Consider the following 22,082-nt stretch of genomic DNA (forward strand, 5'->3'; position numbering starts at 1 on the left):
CATTCCACTTTGCTTTCAGTCCAGCAGCAAACAAAAATAAAACAGGATTGATGCCTCATCTGCAATAAAGGTGATAGGTTTACCCTTGCACTGTCCTTCATGAATTTATCAATAGGCACATAATGGCTTTGTTCCCAAAGGACTGTGCATTGAGCTCAGGAATCAGGCTCTGGGACGCAAATCATGGTACATAGAAAAGAATAAACAGATGGGACAGACCACTGATTCTTTAATGATGAGTACTCTGTTTTGAAAATGCATTAAATAGGCGCCTCTATATATTCTTAGCATGTATGCTTCAAGTACATATATGTGATCCAGAGCCGCCATCTTCCTCTGAGAATGGTTGCCTCTCTAAGCATAGTTTATAAAACCGATGACATAATGTACTATGTATATACAAGCGGCCCTGGTCCCATCTTTCTTGGGTGCCGAGGGAACGCCTTGTTTTTATTTTTATGGACAAACGGTGGTTACTCATGGTTTGCACATAGCTGTGGATGGCCAATGTTTAACTGGGTTTTTGACTGCAAATTTGACAAGGGAGTACAGAGTTAAACGTATCTTGTTTCAAGGTTTGTTTTACAAAAATGATCCTTGCATGTTCACCTGCATATTTCGATTACATTTGCAAGCATCTTTTAGTTTTGTAGCTATTCTTCCAGTGCTTTCACACACAACAATTTTTCTACCTAAAAAAGCTGTCACCTGGCCCTTTGTCATGAAACTGGCATTACAGCTTTGCCTGTCTTTCATCTAATAGTATCAAGCATAGCGTGACATGCAGGCTCATATTTATAAGCAGAAATCACATACTTCAAGTCCCAGCATGCCTCTTCAGTCGGACTAAAGACTAGAACTGGTTGAAAGCCACGCGCCTGACAAGGGGCTGGTTGACAGTTATGTCACTAAAAAGTATTTCTGTTTCTGCTCCGAAATGTAAAATAGCGGAGCGTGGTCAGCTGGAGAAAGGGATGATCCCTCGCCTCTTCTTGCTTTTCTCAGAGAGAGGCGAAAGCCCCGGTGGCTTCCAGCTTCTCACTCAATAGGCGCAGACTGCCTTAATCATCTCATAATGGAGCTAATGGCTGTTTGTCATCCTTGGAGAGATCCATTTCCTGGCGATGTCTGCTGCAGTGAGTGCACGAGCCCGTGTGTGCACCGCGTGCCAGCAGAGGTTGCGCGAGGAAGGGCAGCTGCCTCATTAGGGAGAAGGAACCGAGCCGGGGCTGCTCCTGCCGCCGCGCGCTGACACTCCAAGGGCCAGACATGGACAATGCTGCCGGTAAGTGAAGCCAAAGCGCTGCCAGCTTTTTTGGCATTCCAGAGGTTATCTGCCGCCTCCTTCGCTGCGTTCAGAACGCCTCGACAGAACCCTCGCCAGCTCTCCTGCCCAGCGCGAGCTATATTTACACTTCGCGACATGGTGCTTTTTCTGGGAAGCTGTACCATGCTAGTCCGCAGCACATGCCGTACGTTTGCGATACTTGGGCAAACACACAGGGTCCCGCAAGTTGCAAATACTGTGGATTTATTTTTAATTTCTTATCTTACTTGGTGTACACTGTCTTGTGCAAACATTGTGTGCGTAGCTAGGAAGATAGAAACTGGTATTTTAATACATACTGGGTATTAAATAGTGCATCTTTGTGAGGCAAGGAACTTGCATTTCCAATGAACACTTTGATATTGGAGCACAAAGAATGATGCGCATTGTAGATGTGCTCTCTCGGAAAAAGAAGGTGCCACGTTTATTTGTGGTACAGCATATGCCTTATTATTGCAGCAACGTCTTTAAAGCAGATTTAAACATTTTCATTTGGAGTGAAGGTGTCTGGCTTGAACAGAGGGTGAATAGTGGAGAACCGCCGTGGGAGACTTCAGCAAATGTGACTGGTAAGCTTATTTATAATTTAAGTGGGTTCATAAACAGCCTTTCCAGGCAGCAGCCCACTTATGTCCAAAGCTTGCATGCAGCACAGTGAAGACACTGGGTTCTTGGATTAGAAGTGAGTAAATGGAGAACAGCTTGACTCGGTTTCTAAATTTAGGAGCTTCTGCACAACTTGTACGTAAGAAACACTGTGCTCTGTGAGAGTGGTTACATTGGGCACGGGTGAACGGAGTCCTGTGGCAGGCACCTGGCTATCAATAGTGCAGTAGGCGCAGTAGGACCCAGTCCAATTCTTCCCAGTAAGTGGCTTATTTTGCCACCAAACCTGGAGAAGAAGCGCTATATTTTCTTGCTTGAGTTAGAGCCACTGCGTTCCTGAGACCCTACTGATGGGTGGGGGCGGACTTGGGGGGGGGGGGGGGGGGGGAGCTACGATGAGTTTTTAAAGGTCGAAATGTGGAAAACGTCAGATTAAAAAAGATAAGTATTTCAATAGTATCAGTAAAAAATGTTTTCTTTGGGTGCTACAGTGAATGTTGGTTTTGGGATGACTGGGCCTGATTTATGCTTATGGTTCACTAACCATCGATCACCTGGGATATGTATCTTTTTGATGGATTGGTTCACAAAGCCCATAAGTAGGAGGCATTTGAAAAGGTTTTGTTCTAAATGTAGAAAGGCGTACCATTTTGAATGTTTCAGCAAGCCTGTGTAGATTAAGCACTGAGCCAGGACTGCAGAGCAAGTGATATATGTGAGCTACGGTTTTGTACTATACTACAAATCATGTTGTAAAGAACTGTGACTGTGAACAAATATGATTTGTGGTGGGAGGGCCATTGGCCATCTTGGGCCTCAGTAGATAGTCTCTACACCTAAGTTGTGTTTCATGAGAAATGGCTGTAGAGTGGGAGCAAGTTAGACGGTGAGAGTGATAAGGTCAGGACCTTGCATATCTGACACCAAGGAAAATGGGGGTACTTAGAGTTTGGTGGGTGCCCAGAATCCACCAAAAACTGATTAGTAATGCGTTTCGACTGTATACATGAATATACAATTTAAATAAGGTGGACAAGATATTCCTCAATTTATGGAGGATAGTATTAAATTAATGCGACACCCGTTTGAGAAATTCTCACCTCCACGATAGGTGCTAAAGGATGAAGGCCTCAAACAAATTGGGACGTTAGATGAAGGGCTAACTGGACCTAGACAATGTTTATTGTTTTGTAAAGACGATTATCACAGACCAAATCAAAGTAGGCAAAGGTTTTTGAATATCGAGGTACATTCCCAGATAAAGGTGTAGGGCAGGTCTCTTCATCTGTTAGACATTATAAGAAAAGATGCCTCAGCCGTAATATGTAAGAGTGGTGATAGATCAGTCTCGGAGGTGATTCTGTGATACTTGCTGGAAGGGTGGACACGGATCAGCTTACTGGTAATGATGAGTTAAAGAGCCAGTGCTTCATGTAGTATTACTCGGTGTAACATTAAAGTCTTATTTTCGTATGTGCTTATATTGAGCCGACTTTCTTGCTTTGTTTAAATATGTTGCTCAGCAGTGTTGTGCATCATTATAGTTGAGGTGAATCTCAGTGTAATCAAAATATAGGGAAGGCTTAAAATGTTCTATCGCTCACCCTTAGATGGTCGCAAGAAATCATTTTAGTGTGTTCAGTAAACCAAGATCACCAGCAAATCAGCATCTGGATTGGAAGCTATGGCTAGAGTTTCAATCTCCTCTCCAAAAAAAGGATGAGGAGGGAGACCTCAGCAGCTGGCTTCTTTGAGCATATGCACCCTAACAGTGTAGAAGTCTTGGTTGTGGCAGAACTAAACTATGGGTGATCTGGATCAGGATAGAAGCAAAATGTATGTACTGATTGGTGAGTCTACCACTGTGCCCAGGAAGCAAACTCACCACTAAAGAACTGGTCACTCAGTGGATCCAACAAGGGTATTCATTTCAGCATGCACAGTTATATCTGTAGAAGACAGGTGTAATCTTAATATTTTCTTCTTGACACCTACGAGCTGCACAAACTCATAGTAGTCACAGGGACTGTGGGGACCAGATGACCATAGTCCTGTTGAATGTGAATGGAAACAACAAATAATGCTATGTGAATGGCAGAAACATGTCAACTGCGAATATGTGGAGTGCCCTACCAAAACCTCTTGGTTTACTTTTGTGACAGGGGCGTCTATAAATATCAGTTTTACCTACTGTCTCACGTTTTTCATTGCTGTTCCTATTTTCCTTCTTACCTCTCAAGCAAGGAGAGACTGTAACTATAGGTCACACTTCTCAACGGGAGCAGCCAAAGACCTCTCAAAAGGTCATTTCTTTTGTGGGTGGAGTCCTTTTAACTAAAAGTTTCTAAGTTCCTCCATTGATTAGGTTCCGCTGAGTAAAGGAGTCCATTGATATATACTTTTTTGGCAATTTGTAAATAAGCATGCAATACCATTAGTGTGTATATGGGTAAAAGGAAGGGTGCACTAAGCTTGAGAACCAATTAGGTTCTCACTCCTCTATAGCTGTAGGTAGACCCTGTTTGATTGAGGACATCATGATGCATGTGATTGAGTGAGCTAAATGAATGAAAACATGTGAAACACATGTTGAACTGTTTTCAGGCTCTGTTCAACATATTGCCTACAGTGATTAATCTATATTTTTTTAGAATAGATAAAGCTTTCAAGGAGGATGTAAATACAACAAAGGAGGATGTGAGTCTAATATTCCTGAGACGTTCATTGAAGAGTTTGGCCCAGCATAGGAAAAAGCCAAACAGCCTGGTGAGAATAACTGACAACAATCCATAGTACTTAGATATTTTTCCACAGAAGAAACTAGATCGTTCTGTTGGGTAAGGTAGAATGTACATAACACACAAGTCACAGTGACATTCATAGACCGTAACATAAGGCCTGATTTAGAGTCTGGAGGATGGGCTACTCATTCACAAACGTGACGGATATCCAATCCACCGTATTTCAAGTGCCATAGAATATAACGTTCTTGCCAGAGGGAAATATCACGTTTTTGACGGAGTATCTCATCCACCAAACTCTAAATCAGGCCTCAAAATCACATTTGTGTAACTACAGGAGCACAGTGTAGTTTATTTCAAGCTTCTCATACATAGATGGTCTCTAGACGGATGGACTGAGGCCCACATCCCCCCCAAGCAACTACATTTGGAACTTTGAAACTTTCAGTAATGTATTCAAATGTTTGTTACCAATCTCCAGACCACTGGCATAGTGAATGTGGGAGTTAGCAGTAATTTCTTTTGTAATTTTTTTTTTTATTGGTTTTAGAAATTAACAGTTAAACAGGCATTACAACCAGTCTAGCAGTTTATATTGATATTTGATATCTTCCAAACCACAATTAATATCAGGGTATTCCGTAGCACTGTCCCAAGAGGGCTCAATCCAGCCGTGTCCACCCACAGCAGTTGGGTTTCATGCCACTCCCCTTAGACTCCTCTGGTGTCCCTGCACCTTGACCCATGATCCTATTTACCATTCCCTCCCGTTGCTCTAAATCCTCTTCCAATCTTTTATCTCGCTTCACATGTTTCTTGTGTTGAGTGTCATTACCACCCGTTTCTCTTCCACCTCAGCACAAGAGGGGGCTGAGGCGACTTCCAGTGAATTGCAATCCTGCATTTAGCCAGGACCATTCCTAGTGCCATCACATGTTTCCTCTTTTTTCGTGCAGCAGAGGGAATTAATAGCTTCACCTTGGATCAGTGACTGTCATCTGCACTTTTGAGGAACCAGATGTCAACAACTACACAGATCTTCCATATCTTCTGCAAAACAGAGATTCTCCCTGGTAAATCCAAATAGGAGAGGGCCGTACCCACTCCCAAACTGGAATGTGGGTGTATCCGAATTAGAAGCACTAAAAAAGCACCAAAAAAGCTAATCGAGCATCTTGTTAGAAATTGCAATATATAAAGTGATCACTTGAAGATTTGCTAAATAATGGTGGTTATGCTCTCTGGTTTGCCCATCCAAAAACACACATCATATTTGGGGAAAACTGTAATATCCAAACACACACTGTTGAATAGGTGTCTTCCTGGTGTATGCACCCAATCACCAAGGGTGTTATTGCCAGACTGGAAAAAATCCATGTGAGGCTATAAATTCTACAAGAATACCAGGACACACTGTAGAAGTCCAAAGAATGCTGTGTTTTGCACCACAAGTACATGAAGTTCCCAAGACCTATAGGAGAAAATTGTAATTTATTCTTCAGAAGAACAAAAATTCCAGTGTATAGTTTACAACCAACACGTGTTTCGTCATCAAGACTTCCTCAAGGCTGCAAAGGTTAATGTACATATATTACAGGTTTTATATACTGATGGAAACAAGGAAATATACAAGTGTTTCAGTGACCATGAGTCCCACATCTTGGTGAGAAACAATTGTACCACTCAAAGATTTATGTGATGAAATGTCAAAATAAAGGTCCATCACCATGTGCTAAATGGTGGATATTTCAAAAGAAAGAAGAAAAAGGTTTTCATGCAAAGACATCCATAGTGTCCAAAATTCTTAAAACCAAGACGAGTCTTTTTTATGCCGTGGAGATGAAGAGAAGTGAAAACAGAGTAAACCGTGGTCTTAAGTTATAGATATGTGGTCAATATCGTATTGTGTGAATGTGTGTTATAATTTAAGATAACGTACCCTAATCAAACAATATGTGTCCTTTTGTGGCGCAGTTCCAATTTTCAATTTTTAAAAGAAGTCTGAAAACTGCAACCAATATTAATCAGGATGGTGTCCGTCAAGAAATATAACAGCCTAAGTAGTAAATGGTTAAGTAATAACGCCAAGAAAACAAATTGGAAAATTACCTCGGGCAAGGTCAGTCACTGAATAAAATTGAATAATATATAACCAATATGAGTCTAACCGGTAGACAGTATATCTGTACATATAAAAGTAGTGATGAAAAAAAAATAATACCAGCATGCGTAGTGTAATCTTTCATGCGTCACCCAGTAATAGCAATAGTTCGGGGAGCTATGGCCATGATAAGCCTGTGATCAATGAAATATTTACAAGAATCTAAGGCATTCGATGAGGAGATGCAAGTAAGGAAATCATTACGCATAATATAGATGCTGCTCGCCTCTACACTAGATACTGTACATCACTTATATCACCATGTAGCTAAGCCCAAGTGTGCAACTCAAGTGCCACAATTTCAAATTAGAAACAGGCTGTAGATAGTACAAGGGAGTGGTGATCACCGTCTCTGTGTTCCATTTGCCTCTTGGATAATATTAAAGATACCAGTCTCTACCAGGCTCTATGTGTAGCCTGTGAATATATACAAGGCAACTCACAACCATGTAGCTATGTAATCAGCATGGCAATATCCAATTCTATGGAGAATTCACTTACATCTTACATACTAGTGAGGATTCCTGCACTGAATGCTTGATTTTGGCCCGTTAGTATGTACAAGAACACGCACAATCGTATTTCTATAGTTAATTAGATATACATCTCCAATAATACAATCAGGTGGGAGTGTGAAATTACTATTGTGTAGACTATGGCAAATCCACACACGATATCACGGCCGGTAATCTATGTTCACTCAAGTTACCAAGTACTGCCAAGATAGATGCAAGCACAAGCAACATATCTCCACATCTTGGATTCCAATCATTTGTATAAGCCACTCACCTAGAATTTGTGTTGTTGAGCTTAACCAGCATGAACGTTGTGCTATGTTTGCTGGCACTGGCATGCCGGTTTAAAAGCTAAGTGAAATTGGACTAAGTCTCAGTGAAGTGGAGAGACAGACAGCTGGTGGCTGCTATCTTGTAACATTAGCGTGAGTGATCTCACCCGTGTGTATAGGTCAAAACAAAGGTGTAGTAATCCAGCCATGCGCACAAGTAAAATAGCCATGCACTGTAATAATGGCATACATATACTGTAGAGTTGTTAAATACTAGAACACCCAAAGCAGACAACCTGTTTGTATTTCTATGGTGTGATAGAAACAAAATAGGAATAGGTGTAGTTTACAAGAAAAAAGTATGACAAACAAGATGAACTGTCAGTACCATCTTAAGTATGGTAAATTACGACTCCATAATGTATATTTGTAAAAACAACCAAATACAATAATAATTAATAAAGAGTTTTCATAGATGTTTGTACGTTGCTGTGTGAATATTTCCAATGAACGCTCATGTAAAACATGTTACAATCTTGGGATTTATAGTATAAAAAATCATTACTGTTTGCAGTATGCCCTGAATGATATATTTATTTTTCAAGAAACACAGGTAGATTCTTTTCAATATTTAAGCTCTCATCAGCTGCTCTCAATTGTATGATCCATTTACTTTCTATGCTTAAAATCAAGGTCTTGTCGCCACCCCTTGATAGAGTGCTTATTGTGTCGATACCATGAAAAGGTACTCCCAGGCAGTGCTTAATTTGTGCTTGTTGTTTCTGGTGCTGAGCACCGGCACTTATTTTTGAGGGCAGGCGCTTAGTCTTCTGCCTCAAGCATTTGAAAGACGGGGGAAGAGAAAAACGAAAAAGCGTCACAATGAGAGAACGCAGAAAGCTGCAGGTATGAGCTGAAGGGGCAAGGAGTGGCTCTAAGTGGATTGAAGAAGCCCAAGATGGCTTCAGGATTACACTGCCTCGGTATTCCGTGTTCGCACATTTAATTGCAGCAGCCGCGTTTTTAAGAGGAGGGCTTTGGGCACTGGCACCTTTTTATTTACAAATTAAGCACTGCTCCCAGGATTTCTCTCTGTCTATGGAACATGTTATCATGTGTAGCAAAGGGATAGTCCCTGTTGTTGTTTCTGACTGCCCTTATATGTTCCTGAATCCTCTCTTTTAAGGGCCTTATAGAACTACACACATAAATGTGATTACATATGCATATTAGACAATAAACTACAAGTAGAGTGTTGCAGTTAATGAACTTCGCGATCTTGTATATTTTCTTGGTATTTGATTGAAAAAACAACAGTTTTATCCTTATCATAACAACAGATGTTGCAATAACTGCAGTTGTAAAACTCACTAGGTGGTTTGGGTAACCAAGTCTTTATGTCTGGTGGTAAGTAACTATGACACAAAATGTCCCTCAGTGAACGGCCCCTGCTGTGTGTGAGGCTCGGCTTAAATGTGATGCCACTTTTGAGGGTGGTATCCGCTCGTAAAAGAGACCAGTGTTTCTGTAGAATCTTGTATACCTGAGGGCTAAGAACACTATAAGGAGTAATGAGGGACACATTTCTATGGTCTCTGATTTCACCTTTAGCGTGTCCCGCTCAACTTTCCCAATCCTTTCCTTAGTCACCTCTAATACACTTTTAGAATAATCCTATATCATGAAACTATGTTCCATTTTATGTAATTTGGTCTGAAATACTAAATCCTGACTGCAATTCCGTCTAATTCTAGTAGCTTCTCCGTAGGGAATGGCCCTGATTCGAGATTAGGGATTGAAACTCTTGGCATGAAGTATGAAGTTACAGGCGGTAGGTTTCCTAAATAATTTGGAGCATATTTTATTATTCTCTCTATATAGAATAACATCTAAGTAATCAATATTGATGGTGCTGAATTGACTATAGAATCAAATGTTGTATCTGTTATTGTTGAGATGTTGTCTAAATTGGTTAAGGGAGTCTGAATCACCGGATCAAAACTTTAGCTTGATGTCAATGTATATACCCTAATGTATTTAATAAACAAAAAAAACATATATAGGTTGGTAAATGATGGAGAAAATGTTGACCCCATGGCTACTCCATGTGTCTGACTATACCATTCTCCATTGTGAATGAACACATTGTTTTCCAAAACAGTTTCAATCAAATCAATTAACATATCTAAATGCTCAAGCAAAGTGGCACCCTGTTTCTTTAATTTTTGGAGATGGCTGGTCACCTCTTTGTAAAAGATATCAATAACATTGTCAGGAGAAAAACATGAGATGAATCTAGATGTTCTTTTAAGTCCATTGTTTACTTCTAAGTTAGTCTATGTTGAGGGCCTCCAGAATATCTGCAAGTGAGGGAGCAGTATCTGAGTATGCTCTATGTATATTACAGTCTGAATAACCACTATCTCTTTTATAGTCATATTACAAGGCATAGGTGTTCTGAAGGTAGAGACAGTATGTACATCCTTTTCCTGAAAATACTTATATAGCTTACATTTGCGAATTAATCTGAATAAGTTAATATGTAGTTCTGTAAAATTTGGTAAGGATGTAGGCAAACCTTTTCTGAGAACCTTTATTTGTTGCATGTTCAAATCCAAGTTGGATAAGTTAACAATAGAAATTTCATTTAGAAAATCCCCAAGATCATAAAGAATATAACCTAAGTTTGGTTCTTCTAATTGCGGGATATTGACCTTGTGGTTACCCCTCCCTCTCTTTTTGTTATTCTCCTGTGCTTACCATGTCCCCCTCTAATACTCTTGTGTATGCTTGATGTCTTTTGTGAGGTTGTTTGTCCTTTGCGGTATCTTTCTAGTTCTAATAAAAAAGAGGATTTGTCAACACCGGTAGTAGTTAATTATCTTGTTGAGCTTGTCAATTCTCCACTGGTTAGACTGGAGATGCTGGATACTTCAGTGTCGCTAGTAGAGGCAACAGAGTAAATCAATATTGGTCTTATGATTGATATCTCCTGATACAACGACCTTAATACTGTCAAATTTAAATGCATATGTAAATACCCTGCCATTTATATAGTTCTTGTCATATCTTTGTAATTTACGCATTTTTTTCACCTTGACATAATGTGGATGATTATGAAGAACCTCCTTGAGGATTTTATAGTTTTTGTCTGTTACCTCAGGTAGGTTGACATCTCTGATCTCCTTTTCTAGTACCTCTATATCCTGTATCAGTTTGTCTCTTTTGTTAATGGCATCTCTAATGAGGATGTCCATCATACCAAAAGAGGAAGTAATCAAACATTGTTCCCATTGTTTGAGGAGGTCAGGACTTAAATTCTCAAAGGAGGAGAAAATGACCACATGCAACCCTCTAGGGATTTGTTCTCAATACATTTTTGTAGAATGGTGAAATCCTACCATCTGGATGATTCCTGTTTCTTCAAACGTTCTAATTTGACAAATTTCATCTTTAGACCTTCCTTGGTGTTGACTGATTTGATCGTAGAAGCTGATTGTGTATTCTTTTGAAACAATTCTTCCAAAAGTGTGTCCATGTCATAAAATAAAAGCAGTAACCATGCAGTAGAATTCCCCAATTTTGTTTGAAGAGTGCAGAACAGCGTATGGTAAACAATTTGCTAAATAATGGTGGTTATGCTCTCTGGTTCGCACATCCAAAACAGACATCATATCTGGGGAAAATTTTAATATTCTAACAGTGTCCAAAAGGTGCCTTCCTGGTGTGTACACCCAACCACCATGGATGTAATTGCCAGACTGGAAAAAATCCATGTGAGGATATCAATTCTACAAGAATACCAGGGCACACTGTAGCAGTTCAAAGAATTCTATGTTTTGCACCACAAGTACATGAAGTTCCCAAGACGTACAGGTGAAATTTGTAGTGTATTCTTCACAAGAACGAAGATTCCAGTATATAGTTTACAGCTGACACGTGTCACCATCAAGACTTCCTCAAGGCTGCAAATATTAATATATATATTAAGGGTTTTATATACTGACGGAAACAGGAAACAATTGTATCACTCATAGATTTATGTGATGCAATGTCAAAAGAAAGGACCATCACCGTGTGCTGAATGGTGAATATTTCAAAAGAAAGAAGAAAAAGGCTTTCATGCACAAACGTCCATAGTGTCCAAAATTCTTAAAACCAAGATGATTCTTCTTTACGCCCTAGAGGTGAAGAGAAGTGAAAACAGCATAAACCACGGTCTCAAATTATAGATATGCGGTCAATATCGTATTGTGTAAATGTGTGTTATAATAAAAGATAACATACCCTAATCAAACGATATGCGTCCCTATGTGGCGCAGTTCCAATTTTTAATTCTTAAAAGAAGTCCTAAAAATTCAACCAATATTAATTAGGATGGTGTCCGTCAAAAAACAATTATAAACGTCCCAAGTAGTAATTGGTTAAGTAATAAAGCCCAAAAAACGAATTAGCAGGGTCAGTTACACACAGACCCCTCTATCCTGACCCCCTATATACTACTTACACTTTATTTCACTCTCTGGAAACTGTGTTTTGATTCACATAATGGCGGCCCCAGCTTTTCTCTCAGGTTGCTGCAACCAAATCACAGCATTGCTGTTTGCATGTGGATCTGGATCTGCGGTGGATCTGCATCACTAGATATACATAAATCTTTTTTCTTTAATAACTCCAAACGTTCTGAACAGATTAATCTCAAATTCCAAACAGCACTTTTTCTGGACCAAGATCTAGCTTTCTGCCAAATTTGGTGTAATTCCGTCCAGCGGTCCCGGTTGAACTCATGTCTAAAATTCCAAAGGGAAATTGCATGGGGAAAAAGCATTTTGGGACCCTCCTTTGTATCAGCCCCCACTTGACAAACCACCCCAAAACTTTCCAGATAGCAGCTGAAGTTAGTAGCAAACTAGTTTTGAAAATTTCCTAAAGATTTGTCTAACGGCGCTAAAGTTATTAGCAAAACAAAAAACACTTTTCCTATGGAAACTAGGTACTAACTATAGCTACCTACTTGTGACCGCCAGTAGGTAATATTTATATATACAGTCACAGTACATTCAGAGATAGCAGAAGAAGTTGCAAGATATTGCACAACAATATATTCAGGCACCTCCACTAAAACACCTCATTATGCACATGCCTTCACAAACATATACAACTACCCTGGCTTGTACCAGGAGATAGATAAGAATTGGAAGCAAAGATAGAGCATGGTAAAATTTCAGCAATTAGAGACTTGCAGTCCCGTATTCCATAGAGTTATATAAACACATGGCTTCTAAAAGGGCACCGTACATACTCTGCATGGATAATGAGGTAAAAGAAATAAGCCAACTCCCATCACATCAGGGATTGGCCACCTTAGTGGTCATACCTATGAGATGAGCCACCCAATGAATGAGCCTCATATAGGCCAATCTGCCTACTAAACGAAGAAGTAAAAATACTGGCCAAGATATTGGCCACCAGACATTAAAAAGCTATCATGACCCTGGTCCACCCTGTTCAGGTGTGCTTTATGCCCACTAAAGGGACAAGTATTAATCTTTGGCTATTTGCATTGTTGGGATTCACTGATAGCATTCTGGGACACACGTTGGTGATCTCCCTGGACGTCACAATGGCTTTCAACACTATTGAATAGAACTATATGTTTGCTGTACTGGATAGACTGGGCTTTGATCCCTTGCTTTATGACCTGGCAGAGGCTGTTGTACAAACAGTCATTGGCCAGGGCTAGGGTCAACGGAGCTCAGTCCAGTATTTTTGAATTGCAGAGAAGCACACAACAGGTCTGTCTGCAGACCTGTTGTGTGCTTCTCTGCTGTTCATGCTGGCACTCAAGCCACTAGTTACATGGATCCAACAAGTCCTATTGGTTAAAGGGCCACGCTATGTGACAGACCTGGAACTTACTACCACTAAACTGATGCAGATTCTGAGCAATGTCAACAAATATGCAGGCTATGGTTTTAATTCCCAGATATACCTGCTGACTGGAGACACATTGAAATTGCTGTTTGACTGTGTAATGCCAATAGTATCAAATGTTTTCAAATATTTGGGCCATATATCTAACTAATGCCCCAAAGGTATTTCTGGAATGAAATCTTTATTTATTCCTCAAATAGATTAAGGCGAAACTTTCACCACTGCTAGGCATTGTTACTATCTCCTTGGCAGAACGGCCATATTAAGAGGATCGTATTGGCCTGGTTCCTGTATGCTCTACAGAATACGCCCTATAAGTTACCCTTGGAGTTCTTTAAGAAGCTGACTGCTGTGGGATGGAGGCCCCCCAAGAGAAGCTCTACACAAATTAAAGTGTGGAGTTTATGATTGAGGAATCACCTTATCAGGTATTACTGGGCAGCCCACCAGACCGCGATTAATGACTGGGTCTATATGGCGCCAACTGAACCAGCGGTGTGGATGACTTGGTATAGGATGGAAGCTGAAGAATATCCTGCAGCCCTTTATAAAATACCACCCGAGCAGGTTGCCTATCCATACCAGCACAGCGATCTCAATATGGTGGGAGTTCCAGGCATACCTGGGATATAGAGGGACGCTCACAGCAGAAGCGCCACTATGGGACAGTGACAGGCTCTTGACATTGGGACAACTAAAAGGATTTGCCCGATGGGACCAGATAGACATCTCTAAGTTGGGAGACTTGTCGGTGGGGGGAGACTTTATTCCGTGGGGCATTCTCCGTAAGGAATACCAACTGGTAGCAACTCCGACCTTCCACTTTCTACAAATCAGACATGCTCTATTGTTCCACATCACGAAGGGGGACAGAAATTCCACACTTATCGCCACTGGATGGCGGCATACTTGCAGACCTGCTAACCAGGGCACCATTTTGTTTTTTATAATAAGTTTATGAATAACTCCCAAACTGTTTTGGAGGCCCTCCATGGGGTGTGGGTGGCCACCTCGGGCCTTTGAGGAAGGGGAGTGAGAGGAAGTCCTAGAGAACCCAGGGGTGATAGAGATACATACAGTGCTAAGGCTAGTTCAACTCAACATACTACACAGCTCCTACCACTCCAGAACAGCCCTGATAAAAATGGGGTGAGGTCACTTTGACAGATGACTGAGAGGAGATGGGCAGATGTGGAAGTTTTTCCATACTGTGTGGGAGTGTCCACGAATACAAAACAATTGGAGAGGAGTTGGCGGGTGGGTAGATTACCAACATTAGAGTAATGACATGGACATTGGCTGAAAACACATATATGAAGGTAGGGGATGCACTAAGAAAAGGGGGAAGTATGGAATACACAGAATTCATACAGTGGTATGAAATATGTGTGGCCACCTAAGCGGGGACCATATCCAGGAAACAAACCTTGCTGCATAAGATTACCTGGGAGCAAAATGTAAAGGGAGGACGGAATACTGTTTTATGACCGCGAAACCACAAGTTTTATCCTATTCATGTATAATTCAGAGGAAATGCAATTAGTCTGTGTTTGGTTTTTAAAATGATAATAAACACATTTCTTTTAAAATCCTACCATGGGCGCAATTGGGTTGTTTAGGAGCTGTCTAGGTCAGAGATTGATGGAAGTGCTAAGTTTAAGTTTTTTAGATATTTTTCATAGCGCTGAGATGTATTGTTTTTGTGGCTCATTATCCTGTGTAGAAGGATAATATATCTTCTGTTATTTGTTGTGCTTGTGTGTGGGTTGTTCCTGAAGTGTCTTTTTATTTAAAGAATATTTATTATGGCTCATTTTTAATTTTAGATAAGCTGCATGCACTTTACCTGCTTTGTGTCTCTCACAATCACAGGGATTTTTGTTTCAAGATCCAGGTTTCTGCTCTAGCACTAACAATTATATTATATAAGGGATAAAGTACCTCCTGACGTATATTATAATGATATTGCAAGTCACTGAGGAGTTCCATAACCATATAGAGGAACGAGGCTGAAGGCTGAGTTCCTTTATAAAGTTATGGAACTCCCAAGTGACTCGCAATATCCTTATCGTGTACGCTAGGGTGTACTTTATCCCGTGTAATATGTGATCATACCATCACTGTTCCTACAAACCACTTAAAACCATGGTGCACAGGTCTTTCATATGAAATAGTGAGCATGTTTGAAAACATTAAGAATAAAAATAAAACAGGTAGTGAAAAATGAAACACATCAAAATCCTGTTAGATAGTTGTTGCAAACAGATATTAGAAACAGTTCATTACAAGTCAGTTTAAAAAAAACTGCAGTAACTCAAAACGTGTAGAAAATGTAGAAAGATGCTAGCTTTTCTCTATCAAAGGATTGCAGAAATAAACATATTCTCTCTGCTTGTCGTTATAAGCTATTAACCTGGAGCATAAGAAGGAAAAGCAATGTTCTGTGAGTTGCTTTAAACAGTTGCTTTAATTATGCTCTGTGACCTGACCTACATATCACCTCTGCTGTTGACCCTGACAGCGAGCATTGTGATGTCAGAGCTCAACTGCAATAACCTTAAAATAGTTGTGTTCTGATGTCTTTTCTTGATGTGTCACAAATCGCTGATTATAAAGAAATTAGGGCCAGATGTAGGAAGCCGTTTGCATGTTTTCAAATCGCAGTTTGTGCCATGCAAAGAGCCTAACGCAATGCACATTCACAAATTGCGAGTCGGTACCGGTACCAATTTGTGAATGCGACTCGCAAATAGGAAGGGGTGTTCCCTTCCTATTTGCGACTCTCATCGCAATGTAGAATTGCTTTGTGACCGCGAATGCGGTCGCAAAGCAATTCGCAGTTACCACCAGTGTCACACTGGTGGTAACTCATTCGCAAAAGGGAAGAGGTCCCCAGGGGTCCCCTTCCCCTTTGTGAATGTGGGCATAAAGGTTTTTTCCAAATGGTTTCGTTATTTTTTTCATTTTGCAAGTCGTTTTCCTTTAAGGAAAACGGGCTGCAAAATGAAGAAAAAAAAAAACAGCTTTGTATAAAAAACAGTCACTGACATGGTGGTCTGCTGTCTGCAGCAGGCCACCATCCCTGTGAGTGCAGGGACTCGCTATGGGGTCGCAAAAAGCGACCCACCTCATTAATATTAATGAGGTGGGTCTTTGCAACCCCATAGCGAGTCGCAGACGGTGTCTGAGACACCGTTCTGCATCCGAATTTGCGATTCGGAAATTGCGAGTCAGACAGACTCGCAATTTCCGAATCGCAAATTCGTACCTTCCTACATCTGGCCCTTAGTGACTGCCATTTATACAAGGATTACAGAATCCCATGTAATATATTATTTCATGTTGTTGAATATGTCCAAATGTATGTTACCCTTGCAGTGCCTAAATTACAATTCTGTGTTAATCTCATTATTCTTTTTTACCAATCATGATGACTCTGATAGTTACTTTAAAGGCATCCCTCACTTGGGGAGAGGAACAGGAATTTGTATTTCTAACAAGTAGATTGTAAATTCACCTTTGATAGCCTTAACATTCCTGTCTTTGTTCAGTAGTTTCTCTTTCAATCATCAGCCCTCTGCCTCTCCTATCTTTTATAGGCGTAGATCTCTGCACACAGAGGTATATGTTTTAGTAGAATATTTGGGAGAAACCTGGGGGAGCGGATGGAAAATGAGGATTACTTATTCCTAAATAGAATCGAATTAGTGAGAGGTAAGAAGGGGCTTAGGGAGAGGTAAGGAAGAGCTTAGGCAGACACATGCAAATGTAACCACTTTTAAGAGTAAACCCATTACTATTCAACGGCTACATTTGAACTCCAGCCCAGCCTTCAATTAAATTCAGTTACACAGATGGACGCTTTCAAATACTGCTACACACTCTCCTATAAAATAATGGAGGCAGAGAATTACCTAACATCACATAGGAAAGAATGGTAAGTAAAATCAATTATTTCAAATTTTAAATTGTATGCTTTCTTCCCCATCTTCTTAACACAGGCAGGGCAGTGCAATCCTGGTGACCAGCTCGCTGGTAATATATGCTCAGTTTCCCTCTGTGTGCCACAAAGAAAGTTGAGCACACTCCATGCAGCAAGTGCAATAAAGTATTTATTTATAGTTCAGAACTACAGTAACGCATTTCCAAACCATGTCTTCTTTGTCAGACTTTCTTTGCAGCAATGTTACTTGTTATATTCAAATGTAAAATTATTTTTTGACCTCAAATATTTCAGTTGTTTAAAAATCATTACATTTATTAAATAAGCTGTATCTCATTTCCAGTGATATTGTCAGGCTACTTTATTAGATTCCATATCCCGGTTGAGCAATGTACTCTCTGGGCCAATATTTAACAGAACATGAGACAAGAATCCAACTACCTGTTTTTATTAAAATATTTAGTTTGCCCCAAAAACTCGGAACAAATCATTGAGGAATATAATATACCAGGCTTTCAAGAATTCTTCTCATTGAAGGACTGCAATGCCTGAGACTGGGTGGAAACTCACTTCGAGGGGAACCACCATCCCACGACGACCAGCAATAATGCATTCCACCTGGGGAGGAGGAGGAAAGAATGTGGTCAGTGGTGGGGCAAGACCAGGGGGACTGCCAGAGCACCCAACCCACACAAGTTGAGACAAAGTCCACAGTCGGCCATAGAAGCACTTTGACAGTCCTCACCCCCCCCTCGCCCCCAACACACTAACTCCACCTCGGTCGCGAGCGAAGAGGACATAGCCTCAGGTAACTCCAGACACACAGGGCTGCTGGCTGGCCCCATGATCACACCGTAATCAGTGGACGACCTAATCTGACACTTTAATCCCCAGCCACAGTGATGATCTATCAGAGGGCCAGCACCTGGCCGAAGTCTGCTGACCCAGCATAGACTCTGGGTTGAAGATCGTGGTCCTCCTTCCTCCGAGGGGTCCTCCCATGTCTTTCCCTTCTTCCCCCCGCTTATGGCCACTCCATCTTTATTGAACTACCTATTGATGAACCGAGGAAAGACAGTCCGCCCATCTGTGCCATGATCTGGATTGCACACATGCAACTTCTAACCCTGACACTTTGACTCTCGACAGGAGTCTACCACCACCTCCCTCTATATGTAATGGCTTTTTGAGAAAATATTTGGGGCATGAGACCTCTAGCCGCAGGCTCTGGTTCTTGTTTGAGTTTTAATGTTTACTGTCAACTGTTCTTTGTCTTGCAGCATGAGCAACAAATGACTCCCTCCCCCACCTCTTCAGTGGACAGGAGTGGGCATTTAGAGCAAGCGGCTACCCCATGTCTCTCCCACCTCTCCCACACACACCTGACACCACCATAATGGCCAACAGGTGGACCACCAGATTTATCAATTTAAATGTGCGGTGGATGCACACAACATGCTGTTGTTATTTCGTCTACCCCTTATCAAGAGACGGCAAGCACTCGTCAGTTGCCTTGAGGAAACTCATCTCATTAACAGCAAGCTTCAGCAGCTTCGTAGATGCTGGTGAGATGCAGTTTATGGCACAACATGATCCACGTATGCTCTGGGTGCCCTACTGTGGATCCGCCCGACCCATGATATAGTCTGTGGACCCTTCCAGACCCACGATACAGTCATTGACAAGGAGGAGAGATACGTATTTGAAGAAGGCTGACTAGATGGCTACCCAGTAGTCCTGGGCTGTATATCCACCCGAACACAGATCAAGCAGCATTCTGGGCCACGCTATTGTGAGTCCCAGCCCTATAGGTTCGCATCTCCTGGATATCGGGGAGGGGTTACAACAATGTACTGGACCTTTCACTTGACCACTCCCACTCCCTACTCCTCCATGACCCCACCCTCCAACACTCACAGCAGTTCTCTCACTGGACCCAACAGTGGTCCCTTCTTGATGCATGGAGAGTACACAGCCCATGTCTGTGCTGATACTCCTACGACCTATACGTCCACCTGGATCGCTTTATGTGCACCCCAGAATTGATCTCATGGCTTGCGCACTCTGACTATCTGGACCGAGTGCTGTCCGACCACACTGCTCACATAGCAGACATAGAATGGGGCATGCCACGTCTTTCGGTTCCCACTTGGTGGTTGTCCAAAAACATGCTTGACTACCCGATATTCTGCGACACTCGACTAACCCACATTGCCCAGTACTTTGAAAATAACCACAGCATGGCCACCACCCACGCAGTTGAGTGTGATTTCTTCAAAGTAGTCACAAGAGGCTCCTGTATTTAAAGCACACCCAGTGTTCGCAGGGAATTGACCGGAGCCCTTCAAGGGTCAGATGAAACAGTGAGGGCACTGGCTACCTGCCCCCTCCAGGACAATACCACATGCCGAGCCCTGACAGATGTCAAAGCAAACCAGCCTACCCTTATTGAGCATCTCTGCTGCTATAGTTTCATGGCATACACATCCTGGCTTTATGCCATGGGCGACAAACCCGAACACCTCATCGCATGGCTAGCCGGTCAGGAAACAACCCGCCCCCCATCACGTAAATCGTTCTAGGTATCGGCCCCACTTTGCGTTCTCAGTCAGCCATCTTACAGGCAGTTAACACCTACTATGTCAAACTATACAAGGAACCCCTGCCGTGCACATCAGAGCCATTGGACGCTTCTTAGCACCACTCCCCTTACTTTCCAAAACCGCCATATGCGCACTGAACTTGACCAGTTGATAACGGTAGCATAAGTGAAGAAAACAATACACGATTTAGCCCACAACAAAACCCCTGGGTTAGATGGTCTTCCAATAGAATAATATGACTGCTTTTTTACTCATATTGCCCCTAAATTAGTTGAGGTTTATAACGAGGCCTTCACCACCAGTGCACTCCCTCCCTCCAGGAGTTTCTCCTAATTTCCATGGTGAAACCTTATAGGAATCCCACTCACCTCACCTCTTATAGACCCATAGCCATACTGGGTGCTCATTATAAGATATTTGGCAAGGTCCTTGCTGAACGATATCTACAAGTGCTACCTGCTATAGTCCATCCTAACCAGAAAGGATTAGTCCTGGGTCGTAACACATCTAATAACATCAGGCGACTCTTCGATTTCATGGATCAGGCAATATGTGCTTATGATTTGTGATTGGAAATTACTGTTTTAGGATCTTGTAAGAATTATGAATTAAGTGTTATTTTTTTAATACAATCTTTTAATAAAACACGAAAATTGACAACTTTCAATAACATTTACTAAATAGTTTTTAATATGAAAATGATAGTATGGGTGGGATTTTTATTAAATTAATTTATAATAATAATTATAAAATAAATATTGTACTTAATTATTTTAGTTCTAGGTTAATATTATTTTAAGTATTTTTTTTATTTTACATTTATATGTTTCCTTATTATTAAACCATATTATTTTTCCCCACACATCAGTGGTGTAGATCTTCATCTATGTGTGCAAAATTATCAATAGTAACTCTACAGTTTTAAATGTTTTTCTAGCAAGCTTCACATCTATTTTAAGGGTGTTGAGGCATGTAAGTCTGCCCCTGAAAGTACATTTACACTTGTAAATGGTGAACAGCAAAAAAAAAAAAATTGCTACTAGGTGCTGCAGTAAGTTTACACATGAGTAAATCTACATTTGTAAATTACCTTTTTGAATAGGTCTCATTGAAGGGAACAGACTTAGGAGTAAAGTAATAGAATTAAAAAAATAAAAAAATAAATCAAAGCCCCCCATTCCTCCTCTCTTTCACCCACCCACCATCTTGAATCAGATAGAGCAAGCTTCCTCCAACCATCGACATGCTCTAATCGAGTCATGTACCTCTGGAATTCTGCAATGGTGTATTCTCCTTCTTGAAGAAAAAATATCATAAAGTGCACTCTAGCTTTCCTCCTCCATCCTCCGAAGAAGTCCTTCTTCTAGAGCCCTTATCAAGCTCTTCTACTGATTAATCACTCTCTACCTTTGAACAACTTATCTTAGAAGAATTCTCTACTTAGTCCATCAAGTCCATCTCACCCCTTAAATCCCTGCCCTCTGCATATGTATGTTTGTGCACCCGACACTATTCTCCCCCCTTGGCAACCACTGTAACAGGTCCATACAATCTACTGCAGAGCCTGATGATTGGAAACATGCAATTGTCATTACCCTCTTGAAAAAGCCTTATGAGGACCATACTAATCCCAGTATCTGTTGGCCTATATTCTTACTGCGGTTTCCCTCCCAAAACTTTGAAAAATCTATTAACTAACACCTATCCACCTATTTCAAGACTGTTTTCTTGACCCTGCTTAGTCTGAAATTCAGCTAGTTTACAGCAGAGAGCCAGCTCTTCTTTCAGAAGCAGATGATCTAAGAATAATCTTGGACCAAGGTGGCTTTGCTGCCTTTGTCTTTTTACATTTCTCTGCAGCATTTGATATAGTATCTCACTTTCGGCTGTTCATATGCTATTTAACTTTGGCATTGGTCAATCAGCTCTTGAATGGATCTTCTCTTTCCTGACAGACCTAAAGCTGTTTTCTTGACTGCT

At 41.1% G+C, this 22,082-nt stretch overlaps 1 protein-coding gene across 3 annotated transcripts in view; it reads left to right on the forward strand.

The window, feature by feature from the left end:
* Window positions 1-876: 876 nt before the first annotated feature.
* PHACTR2 (phosphatase and actin regulator 2) overlaps window positions 877-22,082 on the forward strand; it is a 786,224-nt gene continuing 765,018 nt past the window's right edge. For 2 of the 3 annotated variants that reach the window (XM_069235126.1, XM_069235127.1), the window contains exon 1: window positions 1,165-1,285. In XM_069235126.1, coding sequence (XP_069091227.1) covers window positions 1,270-1,285 — 16 coding nt within the window. In that variant the 5' untranslated portion in view covers window positions 1,165-1,269. Of the gene's footprint in view, window positions 1,286-22,082 lie in introns of all 3 variants that reach the window. The other variant, XM_069235123.1, reaches the window with a different exon arrangement.

This window comes from Pleurodeles waltl, chromosome 5 (genome assembly GCF_031143425.1).
Source record: "Pleurodeles waltl isolate 20211129_DDA chromosome 5, aPleWal1.hap1.20221129, whole genome shotgun sequence".
NCBI classification, from domain to species: domain Eukaryota; kingdom Metazoa; phylum Chordata; class Amphibia; order Caudata; family Salamandridae; genus Pleurodeles; species Pleurodeles waltl.